Source organism: Puntigrus tetrazona, chromosome 13, assembly GCF_018831695.1.
Source record: "Puntigrus tetrazona isolate hp1 chromosome 13, ASM1883169v1, whole genome shotgun sequence".
NCBI lineage: Eukaryota > Metazoa > Chordata > Actinopteri > Cypriniformes > Cyprinidae > Puntigrus > Puntigrus tetrazona.
This window is the reverse complement of record NC_056711.1, coordinates 24,549,430-24,568,227: the sequence shown is the minus strand read 5'-3', so window position 1 is coordinate 24,568,227 and position 18,798 is coordinate 24,549,430. Positions and strand designations below refer to the sequence as shown.

Here is an 18,798-nt window from a genome sequence, read left to right as displayed (position 1 = left end):
TCTACCTAATAACTAAACATAACAGCTACCTTAGTAACTATTAATAAGCAGCAAATTATGAGTTTACTGAAGCAAAATTAATTACTTAGGTTAATGAATTAAAGTTGAAATTAAAAAAAGTTAATGGTTTGTTAACAGTGAGAACTGGACCTTAAAAAAAAGTCACCGTGCAAAATCTTGTATTGGTGCTAGAGGTGATATTTTAGATAAAACCAAGTAAAAAAAAACAAATTAATTATGTTTGGTTGCTTTAGATATTGGTCAGACGGTCTCTTCCTGTATAAGTGGGTGGTTCTTGGCCAAAATACACTGCAATATGGAGCACAGTCTCAAGAGAAACTCACAAACGCATGCATTCTCAAAGAGTGGGTGCACAAAATGAGTTCTGAAACAGAAACTAAATATTCAATATAACAATACTGAGATTTTTCACAAATTTCAAATCCAGTACGGGGTTTAAACAACAACAACAGCAGCCTACGTGGTCTAAAACGAATCAAGAAAATGAAGACAGGCCTTTCAGCGCCTCGTATCTCGCCTGTGGTATGGCTGTGTACGGAGTTATCTCGAGTTCGGCGTTATCGTGTTTCCCTCTGATTTATGCTTCTGCAATAAGCAGCTCACGGTGCACGCTGACAAGCTCTGATCTATACGTTTACCGGCTCACACATAGTTTGTTGACTAATACGCTACATTCCTTTCCAAGTCACACACTTGCCGCAGCCTCACGGATAACACAAACACACACCAGGGGTGTAAAGCACTAGATTAACCGTACTATATTTTGGAGGAATTCACAAGTGAATATTTTATTTTTATTTTATTTACCTTTCTTCAGTGAAACACAAATGAAGAATTCTACTTTCTGGACCAAAGAATGCTATATTATATTATATTATATTATATACACACACACACACACACACACACACACACACAAAATATACAATACATACAAAATACCCTCTTTTATATTTCACAAAAAGTCACACAGGTTTAGAACGACATAAGGGTGAGTACGTGACAACTAAATTTTGGTGAACTATCCCTTAAAGCTCTGCCGACAGCATCTGTGTCTGCAGTTGATAAGCACAGAAAATTATTTAGACTCAATATTGGTTTCAGCTTAACATCTGGTATAACCTAGAGCCTTTTAAAGGACATTGAGAAAACAGATTTAAATGGGTTTCTTTCCAAAGTTTGTGCAACTATGCAGCTTTAATGATTTCATCGGTCTGGGAAACATTTGAACATGAAACTATTTCAAAATTAAATAATGCGCGCTAAGATTAATGTAAAGACAAATTGCCTAAAATTATTCATATTTTCAGAACCTGTTACACAAATGACACAGTGTCTTGTCCTTGTTTCTTTGTCCTGCCTTGTCCCCCGTTTAGTCATTTGTTGAGTGTTGTCACCTGTTCCTTACGTTCTCCTTCCCTTTATATTGTTCTTCCTTTCCCTCAAGTATTGTCAGTTCGTTGTTGTAAACTAGCCCGTTGTGTCAATTTTTGATAACTCGTCTCCCCATTCTTTGTGCTACTGTTTAATTTCTGCATAAGCCCCATCATCCGGGGCTGGACCCCACAGTCTCCCTCTCTGCCAGCCTGACTCCCCTCGTCTCCCTGCCTATTGTTTGAACTGTGTTCTCTCTCCTCTTCACCTTCTCTTGTCTCGTCTGCCTGTTGTTGAATAAATCTGTCGACACTCACCCGGTCTTTGATTCCTCCCTGCAGATTTGTGACAATAGCGCAATTATGTTTTTTTAAACAAGAACATATACTCAAGCCTGAATTCCAAAGCCTTACTCTTCAACGCAGCTGGAAATCACAAAGCACAGGAAAAAAAAAAAACATGAATTAACAGAAATACAAAATGAAGAGATGCTTGGCTCTCTGGCTCAATGTTTTTCCCCTATCTTGAATAAGATAAAGCCTAAAGGTGCTTCAGGGTTCTCCTGTGTTGAAGGGTTTCCACTAAACCACAGACGATCCCTGTTGTGGCCACTGTCCGAATGCGTTACAAAACCACAAAGCCACAGAAATCACCGTACAGTTATGAAACAGAGCGTGCATGTATGAAGTTCTTTGTGCATCTACATAGTTTCATGACGACAAACTATTTTTGAATGTTTTTAAAGGAAGTCTGTTATGCTTAGAAGAGCTGCCTTTTATTTATTTAACAGTTCTAAAATCTATCCAAAATCATTCTTATATGTTGATCCGGTGCTCAACAAATATTTTTTTACTACTGTCACTGAAAACAGTTAAACTGTTGAAAGTGAGATACTTTTTCCCCCTTAGATGACTTAAAGGTTCAAAAGAACAGCGTTTCTTTGAAACATAAATCTTTTGAAATGTCTTTACTGTCATTTTTGATCAATTGAATGTGCTGGTGCTGAAAAAAGTATTGATTTCTTTTATGAAAAGAAAATCCCACTGACCTCAGACTTTTGAACGGTAGTGTACGTATTTCACACACCTAACTCTTAGTATATGAACAAAAATGACAGTGATGCTTGCCTTGGTAACCATCAAAACAATACCGCACAGATTAAGTTCCACAATCCAATGAAATTCCAATGGATAACGTTTGTTATTTCTGATTCACTCAAATGTGTAATATGATGGGATTTAAAGGTGCCGTAAGCAATGTTAGCCACTTCGCTACACTTCAGTCATAACAATCCCACTAAATAACCCGCTCTCCAAAGACATGTCAGCAAACCAGAACCCTTATCACACAAAGACAAGGGACGTTTTCTATGTGCAATTCCATGAAAAATAATTACAGCACGTGGCAAATGGGATTGCATGTACGCTTAAGTACAAAAAGGACCTCCAAGGATCTAATTAAAGGTGTTATGGTACATTAATGCATGTATGGCATATGTATGTGCCGCATTTGTGCTCCGATACTGCAGAAAAACCATCTTAACACAAGCAGCACTTACTCTTCCAAGCCAGAGTGTGCTAACTTACAGAGCACCACAGCAAATCACTGCATTTTCCACCTCCTGCAGAGTGACTGAAATGGCCCCCCACCTCTCTCCTCCATCACTCGCTTCTTTATTTCACTCCATATAAAATTCATCTCGTCATCTCCAGTGCCTCAGTAAATCTTTCTTCTAATCTGTTTATTGTCTGATGCCATTTCTATCTCCTTTACACATTCTAAAATAAAGACTTTCTCTCACTTCCTCCACCCCTCGATTGGCTGTCCAAATCAGCGGACATTATTCCACCTCCCATCAGGGACTCCACCGCTCTCCATTAACGGCAAGCTGCTGATACAGTCCAGAATCTGATGCACGCCTCCGTCACCACGGAAACTTCCTCTCCAACGGCACACACTGATTAGCCCGCGATCTTGTGGACACTAACACGCTTGCATCTTTGTGAAATCTGGAACGTATTCTTCAGATGATACATCTGTGTGGGGAAATCAAACAACCCATAGCTGTCTAGATCAAACACACAAAACCTTCAAGCTGAGAAGAACATTAACTGCTCATAAACAATCTTTCGCAAACAATCCGTTTTGAATCCAAGTTATGAGACTATTCTTTAAAGTAGGCTGCATAATTATGCATAATAAAATGACCTCAGAATATACATTCATCCTTCACAGAGAAGGCAATGAATCAGAGGCAAAAAAATATAGATAAATATTTGAAAATCAGACAAAAGACAACGGTACCAGACTGTGTTCTGAATGACTTTAACGAGGCGCATAAGCATTGCAAATGACTATAACAATCAAATAAAAAAAATATATATGTACAATATATACAATATATTATCGGCAAAATATGGTGCATATGTAGAATATTGGAGGAGAATCAAGTCTAATGGATAGTTACTAACAAAACTAACAAATACTAACAAAAATGCAGACTAATATCTTCAAAAAAACAAAACAAAAAAAAAAACATACCACAGTACCAACCTCAGATTACAGTAGGTCTGTCTTTAATGGTTTACAGGTTATTGTAAACCCGGTGTAAAATTCATTGGATTTTTACTTCAGGACTGCACTGTTGCGCTCTTTGAATAAACTAAAAGTAGAGTCTGAGATATCACTTGCTACATTTTCTATTATGATATTTATATCAGTAGACACTGGAAAGCTAGAAACAAAAATAAAAATAATATAATTCAATTAATTAAACATTCTCTAAAAATGAGACAAAGAAAAAAGAGAGAGACACTGAATGAGAAGCAGAAGAGACCAAGACGGACTCTAGACTAACGGAGGTTCATCTTGGGAGAACAAACCTCAATCTGAGCTTAGTCAGTCTGATCCGAGGTCAGTCATGCTCTATAAATAACATACGACAGACGGGCAGCAGTGGGCACAGCACAGGTGTGGAGGAGGCTGGGAGGAACAGAAGCTGTGTGTGTGTGTGTGTGTCCTTACAACTGAACATTTATTATGAGTCAGAGAACTCTGAGCTAAAGAGGGAAAGTCTAAAGTCAACTAAAACCCGATATATGTTAGATTATGGCTGCACAGATATGCACTGTGATATGACTGCAATAGAAGACTATCAAATTTTTATAAAAAAAAGCTGCGATGATAATTTGAGTGAAGTGCAGCACTGTGTTCATTTAGACATGCAGCTCATGATCTAGTGCTTTCAGCACAACTATTTGGTTTTCAGCAAAATTATTTGGTAAAAACGATATTTTATTTTTTTTTTTTTTTAATTTAGTAATAATAATAGTGATATAAATACATAATTTTAAATTGCAGGAATCACAATTACATTTTGTTCCTTACAATCACGTCGTTCTATTTTAGACTGAATTAAGAAGTTTGAAGAGAGCGCCAAAAATCTTACCCATCAAGCCGAGAGAGAGAGGGAGAGCTTATCTATTAGGGATAGACCGATCATTAAATTGATGAAAACTGTTTATTGTTTCAGGGCGTTTTAGGGTTCCTGGTTTGGGATGTCAGCTAAAATCATTTATAAAATATGCACAAATGAATTGTGCAGAATGGAAAGAGAAACAGGCCTTAAAAAATGAATGCGAATAAAAAAAAAAAAATACAGATTTGACGTTGACTTTGAAAGGCTGTGTGAATGTGTCCTGGGAGGCAGAAATCCCTCAGCACCCATCTTTGATAAATCCACTGGTGAAGTCACAGAGCCATAGGATCTTTTGTAGCTATTTTATACTGCACATACACCAGAAACGCACGAGAACACACAAGTTTCCTCTCTCTTTCTCCATCTCTTACGCACACACAGGCCTTTAGGCAGAGTGGACAGTGAATCCTGAAATCCCATTCCTTGCATGAACGGCCCAGTGAGAATCTACAGCAGCCTTCACACAATCTCACACACACACACACACGCTCCGTCTCACACCACCCGTCAGTCTCCCTCCCTGCACCAACACACCTTTTCCATCTTTTATCTCCTCTTCCTCTCCTCCATCTTCCCTTCCTTTCATCCTCACCTCTCTCCCGTCTCCCTCGATACTTCCCTCTCTCTCTCTCTCATTTCCGTTCCTTTTGTTCTGTCTTCCTCTCTCTATCTCCATCTTTTCCTAAACCTCGTTTCTCTCTCCATCTCCCTATTCACCTCTCCCTTCTCAATCCTTTCTGTATCCCCAAACCAGAAACCCATCTCTGTATGTATGTGTGTGTGTGTGTGTGTGTGTGTGTGTGTGTGTGTGTGTGTGTGGTGTAAGCACAGGCCCAAGGTCATTGTTAGCCTAGATTAGCCAGGAAGTGCACGGAGGAACGGCCTTCATCATGTGACCGACTTTCTTATTATTTGGTGTCCTAAGGCTGGAGAGTGAATCAGCATCTACGGTTTCCCGATGCAGACTATGAGTGGGAAATGAAGAGAGAGAGAGACAAGCGAGTGTGCGCCAAGGCGGTTTTAGACAGAATGACTCAACGTTTTGATGAAGCAACGCAGACGAGACCAAACTCATGAAGAGAACATTTACATTTACTCTAGCTCGCTGTTCGGCTGTGATTTGTCTGTAGGCGGTCATTACAACAGCACGACTTCGAGTGTGATATTGCTTTTATGCAACCGTTCAATAAACCGTAATTAATATCAAGTAACTTTCACTTTGCACTAAGTTTCTACCTTTTTTTTTCTGCTGAAACAGTTTGAGGAGAAACTTTGGAATGATTTAGGACAGAAGATAGTTTTCGAAAAAGTCATAGCTCACTTTATTGCAACCTGGGAAATGTCCATTACTAAAAAGAAGAACACTTACATTTTGCAGGTTCTGTCAGAGCTGTGGCATTTCACCGTTTATGGTTTTCAGCCTTTCATTCTGAGCCCCGCATTTTGAGACGGCAAATTTAATACAATTCAACTTTTAAAAAGTGCATCTTGTGACATCTGTGTTATGTTAGATTTCATTTTGAATCGTCTAGCTTATATCAATGCTCAAATGTATGAATCTATACAATTTGTTCAGGTATGGATCAAATCATATTCAAAGTCTTGGTCAGTATCAGGCTTGTAATGAAAGAAAATGCATAGTTATTATATTATATCTCAATTACATAATTGGGTCTACTCAGTCGGACAGGAAATGATATAATTTCGGTTTAGTCTTAAAATTTGTGGGGAAAAAACTGTGGAAACCTTTTGAATTAAGATATATGCTAACATCGATAATGGATTATGTATCATATACGTTAAAGCATACTTTTACAAGTTTAATTTTATAAAAATGCTACTATCCGTTGTTATTTTACGTTTCATAACACTAACTTATTATACAGCTTATTTTAATGTTTTGTTTTTGATTTTATGTTAGGTATTACATTAACCAACGCTTAAGTATAGAACACAGAATTATAAGGCGTTACCAAAACTGTACAGCACAAAGTACACTACAGCTCACAAGTCTCACTTAGCTTTATTTTTCAAAGAAATAGTTTTTTTTGTTTTGTTTTAAACGGTCATAATTGACATAATTTACATTTTAAGAAAAACACCAACATGGAAAACATTAGATACCTTAGACGCTTGGTGAGCACAAAAAAAAACCAAACAAAATGATAATAATACAAAATACATTAAAATGAAACCTTACCCAAACTTTTACTACACACAAAAAAGAAAGGATGAGCAAGAGAGAGAAAGGAGATGTGCATGACACAGGTTAGTGCCAGGCTTTGAGCTTTAAATATCTCATCTGCATTAATTATGCATTTCACCTCACAAAGACTACAAAGGAAAAACATCACCTGCCGGCACTACACATAAGCTTATCAAGAGCTCAGACCACACACACAAATGTAAACACGAAACACTCGTGAAGCCTTGTATTAGCGTGTGTGTCTACATTAAGTGCAGCGATCAGGGTCATACCTCCTGCACAATAGCAACTATCCAATTAAACACACACATAACGCCAGCAGCAGGTCCTGCTCAATTAGCATGCAAATGTTACTGTGTTAAAGACCCCAAACTCGTTGAACTACGGGGTCTCACCTGTTTATCTCACAAACTGATGACCAATCTGCAGCCCTAATACATTCCTGACCCCTACCAACATAGCATCATCCTTTGACATCTCCTGGGAGGAGGAGATGAGTGCTGCATCTTATCTTCTAAATAACGCCTCGTCTTTTTCAAGGCAAGTTACCCGGTGGACATTACAGAAAAGTCCCCAGCTAAGCTAACAATCATTTCTAACTGAAGTATGTAATTTAGATACTTAAATGAAGTCTCTGGAAGATTAGTCAAATTTACGTTTTGATGCGTCAAAACAATTCAGACCGAAAAGAACTCCTCCTAACCTCTTAGCTCATGATCATAGATGACAACTCATTTTATCAGTGTAACAAACATGCTTCAGGTTGTAAGAGAAAAACAAGCAGAATTTCAAGGCCAAAAAGAAACTGCAACCTTATCAGGGTATATAACAGAAAATCTGACATTGAGAAAAAGCAGAGACCTCAGGAAAATGTGTTTAAATCACATTGCTGGCTAAAGATAGCTTCTTATAAAGAGTTATCATTTACAGAGACATACTGCACATCAATGTCAATTAAAAATGTGTAATTATATTTATATTGCAGCTAAACAACAAACACAACTATAAATTCTGTGTATTTTTGGTATTGCATATTTCAGACAGATGCATTACTGTTCAAAAAATTGGGGTCAGACATTATTTAAGCAGAACAACTATTTTCATCTGATGAATATAAAAAATTTGCCTTGAGCACCAATCAGCATATGAGAATGATTTCTGAAGGACAATGTGACACTGAAGACCGAAGTACGGCTGATGAAAACAGATTACAAAAAAATAGCTCCATTTTAAAATATATAGAAACCCATTTACATTACTGTAAGAACTAGACACATCTTTCCAAAACATGAAAAAAAAAATCTCACTGAGCCCAAACTTTAAATGGTCATGTAAATATTTTATGCATTTTTCTGTTTGCATTTACTAAGATGCTGCTCTTAGTACAGTAAGTGGTTGATTTATACGTGTTTCCTGTCTTCAAACAGACTGCACACACATACACTTATCTTCCCAAAGAATTTTAATTTCGGTACATCATTAAACAAGTTTAAATGATTAAAAACTTTGATTAAAAAGTTTTCAATGTTTTGGGGAAACTGGGCTAGATAGCGCATTTTAACATTCTGAATTTATCATCATTCATAATTTATTATTTTTTTCCAAAACAGAAACCCTGTGAATATCCTGTTGCCCTTCTTTGGAGGGATGAAAACAATTTGATATTTTCCAGATCTATTCGCAAATGAGTACCAGTTAATAGCAAATGCTGTTCCCTCATCTAAAATGTACATACCTACGTGAAGGGCTACATAGCCTTTGAGTATTATGTCGGACAACGGAGGCCACCGAGTTGAAAATGTTAAGAACCACTGCTGAGAAGCTGAGAAGGCTCTCCTTCTCCCCAGCAGCAGACTACACATCTGGATGTGCCGTATTCCACGCAGAATCAAGTAAACCTGTGAGCATGTTCGAGTAATATGGAAATTCCTCCTCTGCTCACGGTCCCCTGACAGCAGACTGTCACAAGAACAGCAGGGGGATGCGAAGATCTGAGCAAGAAATGCGTGCGCACATACACTCGAAAGGACAAACATACAGTGTGATTAGTATGTGAGGCTTTCCACGTGTGCGCACGCTTACTCCACCGGCAAATGCGCGACGCGATTCTCAGGTGAACAGATGGCTTCCCAATTCATACAATGCTCCCGAAAACCCTAACCATGCTTGCATGTGTACCAAACAAAAACACCGGCATTTTCAGTGCAGCAAACACTTCTTGTTGTTTCTTTGATAATTTATTCATTGCTCAAATGGGGAAAAAAAAAAAAAAAAAAAAAAAAAGACAGAAACGTAAGCTGCATTTCCAAAGGGAAAAGAATGGAGGATGAGCGAGCGAGGAAGCAAGACAGGTGTTTGAAAGAAGTGAGATTGCCTTGATGAGCAACACGGAGCCAAAAAACACACACAGGAACATGCTGCGGCACCACATGTGGATTCACACGCGATGTATGATGTTGTGTGGGCGCTAACCCAAGAGAAAGCAGATGCTAGCCTAACGCGACAACGAGAGAAAGAGGAGATGATGTTGAGCGTAGCGGGATGGTTTATTATTATATCTATGAAAAATTCTAGATGTGACAGGGGGAAAAAAAGAGAGAGGTGTGTAAATGCAGAGATAATTTGTGCAGTTACCTTGCCTACTGGCCTCGAAAAGCACATGGGATAAAACGCGTTTGAGAGAGAGAGAGAGAGAGAGAGAGAGAGAGAGAGAGAGAGAGAGAGCGAGCTGGCGGGGGGCTCGGTCAGGGTTTCTGATTGCATTCAGGGAGAGTCGCTGCAAATGAAAACAATTGTGGCGCGGCTGCCTTCATTAGCGCAGAGAGAGAGAGCTTTTCATACTAATTCCACTTAAACCCTAATGAGCATCTCACTGAGTTTTAATGAGAGACGAGCGGGCAGGAAGAGTTACTCGGGCAGTCGCTGCCCTCCAGAAACGGTCTACTGGGGTCACCGCAGAGACGTCCGCAATCTAGTGAACTCCAAGCTGCGTTAGAGTATTGAAATCAAAACAGGACAAGATAACTAGCTGCTGCTACATCCAGACCCTCCAGGATGCCAAACAAATTGGAAACCGCTGCTGGAAGAGAAATAAATGAAATCAGGGTTATTTTATACATGTTTATTATTGCCTAAAACACAAAAAGGGGTTTTTAGTTGGTAAAATGTGCTCAAAACTGTAAGTGGAAGTTTCACCAGTGTTAGCTATTGAATTAGACTCACTTTCCAAAACCGTGACCTACTGTTATAGAACTGAGAGCACTCTTATAGAGATGGAGAGCAGCAACATGTCATTCCTGTGACAAGCAATAGCTGCAAAATGATCTTCTCCCATGACAAACTAATAACTGCTTATGAAGCTCAATATGGTGCTTGACTTGAATGACCTGCTTCAGCTAACATGACTGACAGACAGTCTTGGTCTACAGATAAATTAAATAAATGTTCATATAAACCTTTTTTGTGTCCTTGTTATGTGTATTTAATGAAAATAAATAAGGCATAATTATAGGCAACTAAATACATGTCTTTATTTATTAGTGCTGTGCAATGATTAAATATGTATACTTATATTCATAGATGTGATTAATCACATTTAATCATTGCCCAGCACTATTAAAAACTACACTGCAACAAGGTTAAACTGAAAATAAAGTGTAGAATAAAGAATACGCTAAAAATATATTCCTTATTGTATTCCTTACTGCACCTTAATATTATAATGTGTAATTTATAAAATCCATGATTCCTAAAAATTCCCAACTCCCCTCCACCTTCTTAAAATGTTGTCTTTCCTTCCAGGTTTTTGTCTATGATGGTGAAGGTAATTTTAGTAAAAGCCGAGTTAGGCTCAGGTGAGCTGTCTAACAGGATTGAGCGTTTTCGTCTCTGTCCTCCATTCCTTCCAACACCACCTGTCAGCACATTTCATATTTTCCCAAAGATTAACCAGCTTTCTGCTTCTCTAGAATCCATTTAAAATGCATGTCCAATGTGTGCACGTACAGAGTTTATATGCGATCATATATTAAACATGAAAGTCCACTACAAGCCAGTACATTTTGATTGGTATTTTTCCTACAGCAATGACACGACGTGAAGGCATGACACCACCGTTCGCAGCCAGACAGACTCACGTTCATTCATGAGCAGCATGCCATATAATAACAAGCCACCATTAAACATTGATCCTACAATAGCTAAATTCCAGAGAGTGTTATAGACCACCTGTTGTAGATTGCAGTCTATACAAGGGACCATTATGTCTAAAAGGAAAAAAAGAATAGTACGCAGCTGATTACAGCTTCAAATGCTACTTTTCTTGCATATGCAATGACTAGGCTTTTCTTAAAAAAAAGGACATAAGTGGTGCTTAGCCCTTTACAGTATTTCAGTCCTTAAATTTGGCTCTGGTACATTGGATTTTACCCTATCAAGTGAAGTCATAAGGAATCACTCATAACTATAGCACAAACAGTACAGAGCGGGTTCAGCTACAGTTGAATACTTTTAAGAGTTTGTTCGAATCCAAAGTACCAAAATGTGAACAACAGTGATGCTCGTCTTAGCTGACAACACTAATAATATATAAAAACATCCAGTCAGGGTTGGGGAGATCGAGTTGTGAAATATATCTGTGTTATTGAGCAAAAACAAAAATACAGTTTTCATTCGCTGAGGAACTGGAAGCAACACACACTAAGCAGATTAAGGTTGCACAGTATGAAATACAAAAAAAAAAAAAATTGCAAATCAATAAAATGACACTAGTTATGATATCAGTAATTTGTCAATTTCGGTATATAACCAAAATTACAATGCGTTACTATTTAGCACAGTCTGGCAGTTCATGAAGTGTAAGTACAAGAATTTTTTAAAAGCACTTAAGCATAATAATAATTAAATGGTTTTAATGGATTCAGATGGATTTAATGGATTCAATTAGACATTAACTACTTCACCATTTCAACCTGTAATTTGCATTAATGTTTAAAAGTTTGATGTCGAATTTTTATTACGTTTTGAAAGAACGTTATATTCTTCAAGACTGCACCACATCAAAATTACAGTAAAAATATTGGTAACTATTAAAAAGGTTTACAATGTCAGTAATGTTATAAATTATAAAATATAAAATGATTTTTCTTTAAAAATTTGATAATTTTTATTAATGTTAACAAAAGTAGAAAAAGGAAGTACATTTTGCAAAAACTGATACTGATAGCAAATTAACATAAAATAATAAACTATACTGAAATCATTCAGTCAGTCGACTGAGGCTGTTCATCTGTTGCCATCAACACTGAGGTACCAAAGACTGGTTTTGTACCAATGTACTGGTATCAATCCAATCCTACAGCAGACAGATGGAGCTTCAACTACAGCCAACTGAATTTACTTAGTTCTACATCTCAGCCTGGCAAGCACACAAACCTCTTTTTATGCTGGTCATCACATATAGCAAAAGCTGTTCACCTTTCTCTCACATGGATAGGATGTTGTCTGAAGGCCGCTGTATGTGGCAAAATCACTATAAATACTACCACTGTGTCACATATGAAGTCAGAGTGCCATTTTAATCAAGCTACACATTGACCTGGGATCAGTACTGGTATCTTTCTCTGGTGTTTTATTCCCTAAATCACACACACCGCTCTGGCGAGCTCAGCATGCGACTCACAGGCTTTGGATCAGCAGAGGTCATGCTAAAGCATGACAGAAGCAACACAGTCTCTCTCTCTCTCTCACACTGTCTTGGAGGTTCAGGAGAGGCTATGAATATCATTGTAAGGTCCTCGCTTGGCTGATTTTAACATAAGCCAGCAAGCGCCTTTGATGGCAAAGGAAATATGTATGGAGATTAACTCACATCGACAGACAAATGAAGGTTGTCGAGGGGGAAAATATGCATCAGATGCCACAAGGCAGGCATCCCCATTCCCCGCAGGAGTGCTTTAAGAGACGCGCATGGCATCTCATTCAGCCATTCAGAGATGACCAAATTAAGGACTGATAGATAGCTAGCCGTGGAATGATGTTTGCACTCAACACAGGAAAAAAAATTGGGGCAAGCAGACTCGTCTTGCTTTTAAAGGTGCAGTGTGTCATTTCTGTGCCACTAGCGGTATCATACTTATAGATTTTGCAGATATTTCACAGATTTAGGGAGATGGGGCATTAGAAAATCTCCTTTAAGGTACCGGTATCGATGCTTTGGTACCACAGTTTAAAACCAAACTGTTCATATTGCTTTGTTACAGCAGACAGATGGACTATATCTTCCACAGCCAACTGAATGCAGTTTGTTCTACATCAGTGCACTGGTTTTGTGTGTGTGTGTGGATGAGCACACATGATCCGTCACGTATAGCCACAGGCACCAGCCCCAAAGGCATAAAGGTGCTGAACTGCCCTGTCTGGATCTCTCCCTCCATTCCTTCATTTTTCACTCCTTTCCCTTCATCTCGTCCCAGTCTCTCCGGGAACGGCACAAGACCGAGCTAGAACAGAAGGTGCCCATGCAGCGCTAACTCTGCCTCCCTTAAAGCTTAGTCGTCTTTCTGGAGTTACAAGGACCGTGAATATTTTTGACTCAGTGGAGCAGAAAACAGAGATTGCAGCTGGACCTCCAAAGGCCACTGCATTTTTTAATCTTCTCCACTGCGACCAACACTTCCAACTTCATATTGTGAAAGCACACATAGTTGAGACAGAAATGTCAAGAGCATGGGCTAGTGGGCTATTGGTAAGTGAGCCAAAAACTAATTGTGGCTTGCTCTGATAGCAGGGAAGGTGTAAAAGTAAAAAGCAAATAACGAAATGCAACTAATCATGTAATGGGACAAATAATAAACAAATTTTTAAAAAAGGAAGAAAAAATGATTGCCATGTTCATATCTGGATTCATGCATCAAATCAATTTTTTCAGCATTTTGGTGCAGTTTATCTGCCACTGTAACACAGCTAATAAAAATAAGGGCTTTAACAAAATAAATATGAACACATTAAGAACTGAAAATTACATAAATTATAAACAATGTACAAACAAAACTACTGATTTAAAGTTTTTAATTACAGACAATTTATTTTCGAGTCACTGAGAGCAATAAAGCTCTTTTGGTGCGATTCACGAATACCACTTCTTGCATGATTATTTAGCAAATAATGCATATATAATGCAAATAATGTTAAGATAACATACGCTGACGGCTTAAAAAAATGAAAGCTGAATGAAGAAGAATTAATTAACAACATCGCAAGCTCACAACTTTAAAAGGTTTTAAATTTCCTTCATGGAGAAAATGAAAGGGACATGTACAGAACCCTGGTGCATGCAATAATAAAACCATCTTAAAAAATTTGAGATTTTTAAATCTTCTAAAGCACCTCGGATACGGTAATTTAGTCTTTTCCTTTTGAGGATGAAAGCGTTGCACTTTTAAGATGGCATGTAAAAATAAACTTTGATAAAATATTCAAATGCCGAGAACTCTCCTTTTCATTACTGAACGCACAACCAACACACACACACACACACACACACATAATACGACCACCAGGTAACAAATCATTCAGGCAACCTATTAACTACAACTAGTTTAGCATTTTCCTATTTTACAATGCTAGCGGGTTGCCAGTGTACACCCAATGTAAAATCCTGAAGCAAAGCTGGTTGAGAACCGCTTGTGCAGGACAACAGAGCATGAAGAGTAAGAAGCTATGCAGGGAGTAAGAGAATAACAGAAAATGTGAGACACCACTAAAGAAAAATACAGCACTCTGCCCTCTCCATGACTCCTTCTCCACTCTCACTCAAGGCCACCCATCCTCGTCCTCTCGCCTGTCAATCAAATAACGTCATTGTGCTCTCTGACAGCTAGATGACAATAATACACATTCCCAAATGCCTCACACACTCCCTTTTCTCTCACACACACAAGACACACAGCAATTTCGAATGCCTTTTTTTCCGCGTTTGTTTTCTGCGTTACGATCCCAGATGACCCCAAACTGTGCTTCAGGGGAGGGGGAAGGTGTGTGTGACTGAGCGTGGCTATGAAGTGTAGCCTGAAGGAAAGCAAGGTGCCTGAAGTGAGCGGATCGTTACACAAGTACAAATGTAAGATGCCTGTTCAGGGCTTTTTTTCTTGTGCTGCAGAGTTGTGAATGTGCAATGTCGACTAGACGCAAAATTTAAATTATTGCTGCTGTGGCTATTTCAGCACATCTAAGTGTTTGCTTGTTTGCTCAACATCTCTGCAGCACAGAAAGATGAAGTCAAGCCTACAATATCTGTTACCCTACGTGTCCACTGGAGCGGGAGAAACCCGCTCGATACCGCTCAAAGCACTAAAGATCAGACGCTCTGGCGGTTTGTAGGTAAAATGAACAGCAGTGTGGCTGTTTCCGCTCTATGATTGAGTTCAATACATGCTCAATAAAGTCATTGTATATGCACTAGATTATGCAATGCAAACTTTATTTCTTTATAGAGTTAATATTATATGTTTTGACTATTTTAAAACGGTAATCATAAGATTTTGCTTTTAGATGTGACTGCAAAGACAATAAAAAAGTATTTCAAATAAATGCAGTTATTTTGAAGTTTACATTTAAAGAAATGCAACAGTTTACATGAACATATCAGTATTAGCTTCATGATCAGTGTTAACTAAAATCATGATTAATGTCATAATTTTTGAAAGCAGAATGAAACTATAATAATCTGAAAATGCCTGCCGTACAGTATCAGATTAACAAATTAACCACATTCTAGTTACAATGAAAAAGCGCAAAATAAATGTTAAATCCAAATGATCTAATAGTAATGATAGCAACGTGTAAACGTGATTTGAGTACAGAATCCACCAGAAACATGCCTGTTTCATCCTTATTTGCATAAAGCTTTTCAACTATCTGACATTCGGACCGTCATCGATACAAAATCTCCCACAAGGTTTTTAACTAAAACGAACTTAGGGATTCAAATTCCCTGCAAAGAGATGCATGAATATGCAAGGCAAATTAAAGGCCAGTTCTGAGGGTGTTTCATTTCACAGAGAGATAGGACTGTGATCTTCCTCGTGGTCACTGAACACGGTCTGGCTATGATTCTTAAAATCTCAAGATGTGTTAAAACAAACGTAAAATCTCAAAAAGAAAAATGAAAAACTGCAAAAATATTTGTAAAGAATTTATATAGTCCAACAACAAGCACCTGAGCATCTCCAAAGAGAATGTCTTCAATTGATTCATAAACAACACTTATTAAAAACGGTAATGTCAGTAATAAATTTGTCCGTAATAAGGTCAATTACCTTCTCAAAAACTGCTGGCTTGTTCCCTTTATCTGTGTCTTTTTCCCTCTTCTTCTCCTCCTTTTTCTTCTCTCTCTCCTTCTGTGTCAAGGAAAAAAAATTAAAAAAAAAAAAAAAAAAAAAAAAAACATTTAAGATTTTGCACACACAAGAAATTGAAGGAGGAAAAAAAATGTTGAGTCGGCTACAAGTCTGAGGTGTCTTTAGGGCACAAGGCTTGCAGTTTTGCCTTGAGGCCTGTACTTTGACAGCTTAAATATGGCTACCACAGCTTAAAAACACACACACACACACACACACACACATATAGGTAGCCTCGATGATGGTCACACTGCAAAATATTTATGCCCTTCACATGAAGATTTTATGTCAATCTCTAAATATGTACTGTTTTTAATTAAATTATTGTAGTAGAAATGACAGTGGTGAAAATGATGTTAAAATGTAAAATTAAATGGAAGAATAATTTATCTTACTAAGCATAATTTTGAAATTAGAATTTTATCCATCATAAATAAATAAAATAAAATATTTTTATGATTGCTTTCTTCATGGAGAATTTTTCATACTTTAGCTTTTCATCTCATATTTCAGCTTTCATACATCATTTTGTCCTTGGAAACCAACAAATGACAACCAGAATAAATAAATACACACATATACATACGGTTTTAAACATTTGCAATTCTATTATTTAGATTAAGAAGGTAATATATGACATGACTATGCTTGTAAAAACACCCATAAAGTTTCACAAAGGCGTTTAATGGGCACATATTATGCAAAATCCACTTTTACATGGTGTTTGCACATAAATGTGTGTTAGCGCTGTGTGAAATCAACTACCCAACAATGATAAAAATCCCACCCACTCCTTATTTTATTATTTTTTGACATGAGAAGAGAGAGAAACATGGCAGGTTCAGACATATATGATTAATCTAACATAGGACGTGTTGGTATATTAACATTTATGAGCATGCTAAACACTCTACATATCACCAGTGTCTAGTTTCATGCCCGATACTGAGCTATTTGAGGACATATTGCTTTTAGGTGTTTCTTTTTGTAACACTGATATTATAAAAATGCAGCAGTGCTTTTGTAATTTGTTCAACAGAAGGCATACTTCAATTTCAGTTGTTTTAGGTATGCATATGGTTTTGAAAACACGCAAGCGATTTCAGGAATCGCTTGATGTAGATAAAAATATAGCACAAATCTGCTATAAACAGTATTATAACGAGAACTTTAAAGAATGTGAAATCTATAATAAATTCCTGAAAGATTGCGTAAGGCATATGCATCCTTTTGTGCAAAAAGCTGTATTGTTAGTTCTATGTTATATATCTTAGTTAATTGATTAATTACAGAGAATGTGTCAAAGCGGGCTTCAGTTTATTGGCACAAAGTCAATCTTCAGCTTCACCTCATCCTGTTCAGATACTTCTTTTTTAGTAAAACTGCGGCATCAATCATAATCTACATTAACAGTCTTCTAATGTTTCATGTCATATTTTTATTTTAAAAACATTCATTTCGATAACATTCTTTAGATATTTTAATTATCTCCATTATGGCCATGCCCCGCCCCCCATTTCCATATCATAAACGCCGGCCGATAAACATTTTTGCAAAGTCCCTAAATATAAATACACATGCACATATCCATATGATGAGTTTTAAACGGCAAAAGAGACATTCAGAGGACAAATGATATTTTTGAATACGAAAAATTTACCAACGTTCAGACCTCGGTGACCTCACAGCTAGCTCATACGCATTTCAACTGAGATACACCGAAATAGTTCTTTTTAAGACGCATCTCCACAATGACATTTTTTACAGATGTTATATTAAATGAACTGAGTATTTTGAGATGAAACTTTAGACACACATTCTGGGGACACCCAAGGCCAATATCACATCTTTTAAAAAGGCGCATGATAGGTGCCCCCTTTAACCATTTAAAACGCTATAGCGAAGCCACCCAAATGCATAGTAAAGGTTCGACCTCGATATTGAGTAATTGGTTTTATTTTTTCTCAGCACGAATCAATTGCTACCGCAAAAACACTGAGCGAGAGGCTGGTTCAGGTGTGGGAGTGAGGGATCAGAGTGTGTTTTCTGCATCGGCGGTGGGGTGTCTGACTGGCACTATGATTACCAGCAGACGGAACAAATGGAGAGCAGGCCTGGAGGAGAGGTGCGGATTGGCCGTTTGGAGCCCTTTATGGGAACATTGATTATTCTATTTCCACTCTGCATGCTGACAGAGCTGCGCTATCGATTCCTTTCCACAGCAGAGCACAGAGGCAACAGACTCCAAACATACACTCAAACGCAACGACATCACTTTTCGACAATGACTGTAACCTCGTCAGTGCGACTTCTATAGGTTC

At 37.7% G+C, this 18,798-nt stretch overlaps 1 protein-coding gene across 7 annotated transcripts in view; it reads right to left on the bottom strand.

The window, feature by feature from the left end:
• The window catches only part of smap1 (small ArfGAP 1), an 86,455-nt gene that overhangs the window by 35,567 nt on the left and 32,090 nt on the right, over positions 1 to 18,798 (bottom strand). For 4 of the 7 annotated variants that reach the window (XM_043254729.1, XM_043254733.1, XM_043254732.1 and 1 more), the window contains one exon: positions 16,397 to 16,477. The exons of 1 other annotated variant lie outside the window; for it this stretch is intronic. In XM_043254729.1, coding sequence (XP_043110664.1) covers positions 16,397 to 16,477 — 81 coding nt within the window. The remainder of the gene's footprint in view (positions 1 to 16,396; positions 16,478 to 18,798) is intronic. 2 more of the 7 variants (XM_043254731.1, XM_043254734.1) reach the window with 1 other exon arrangement.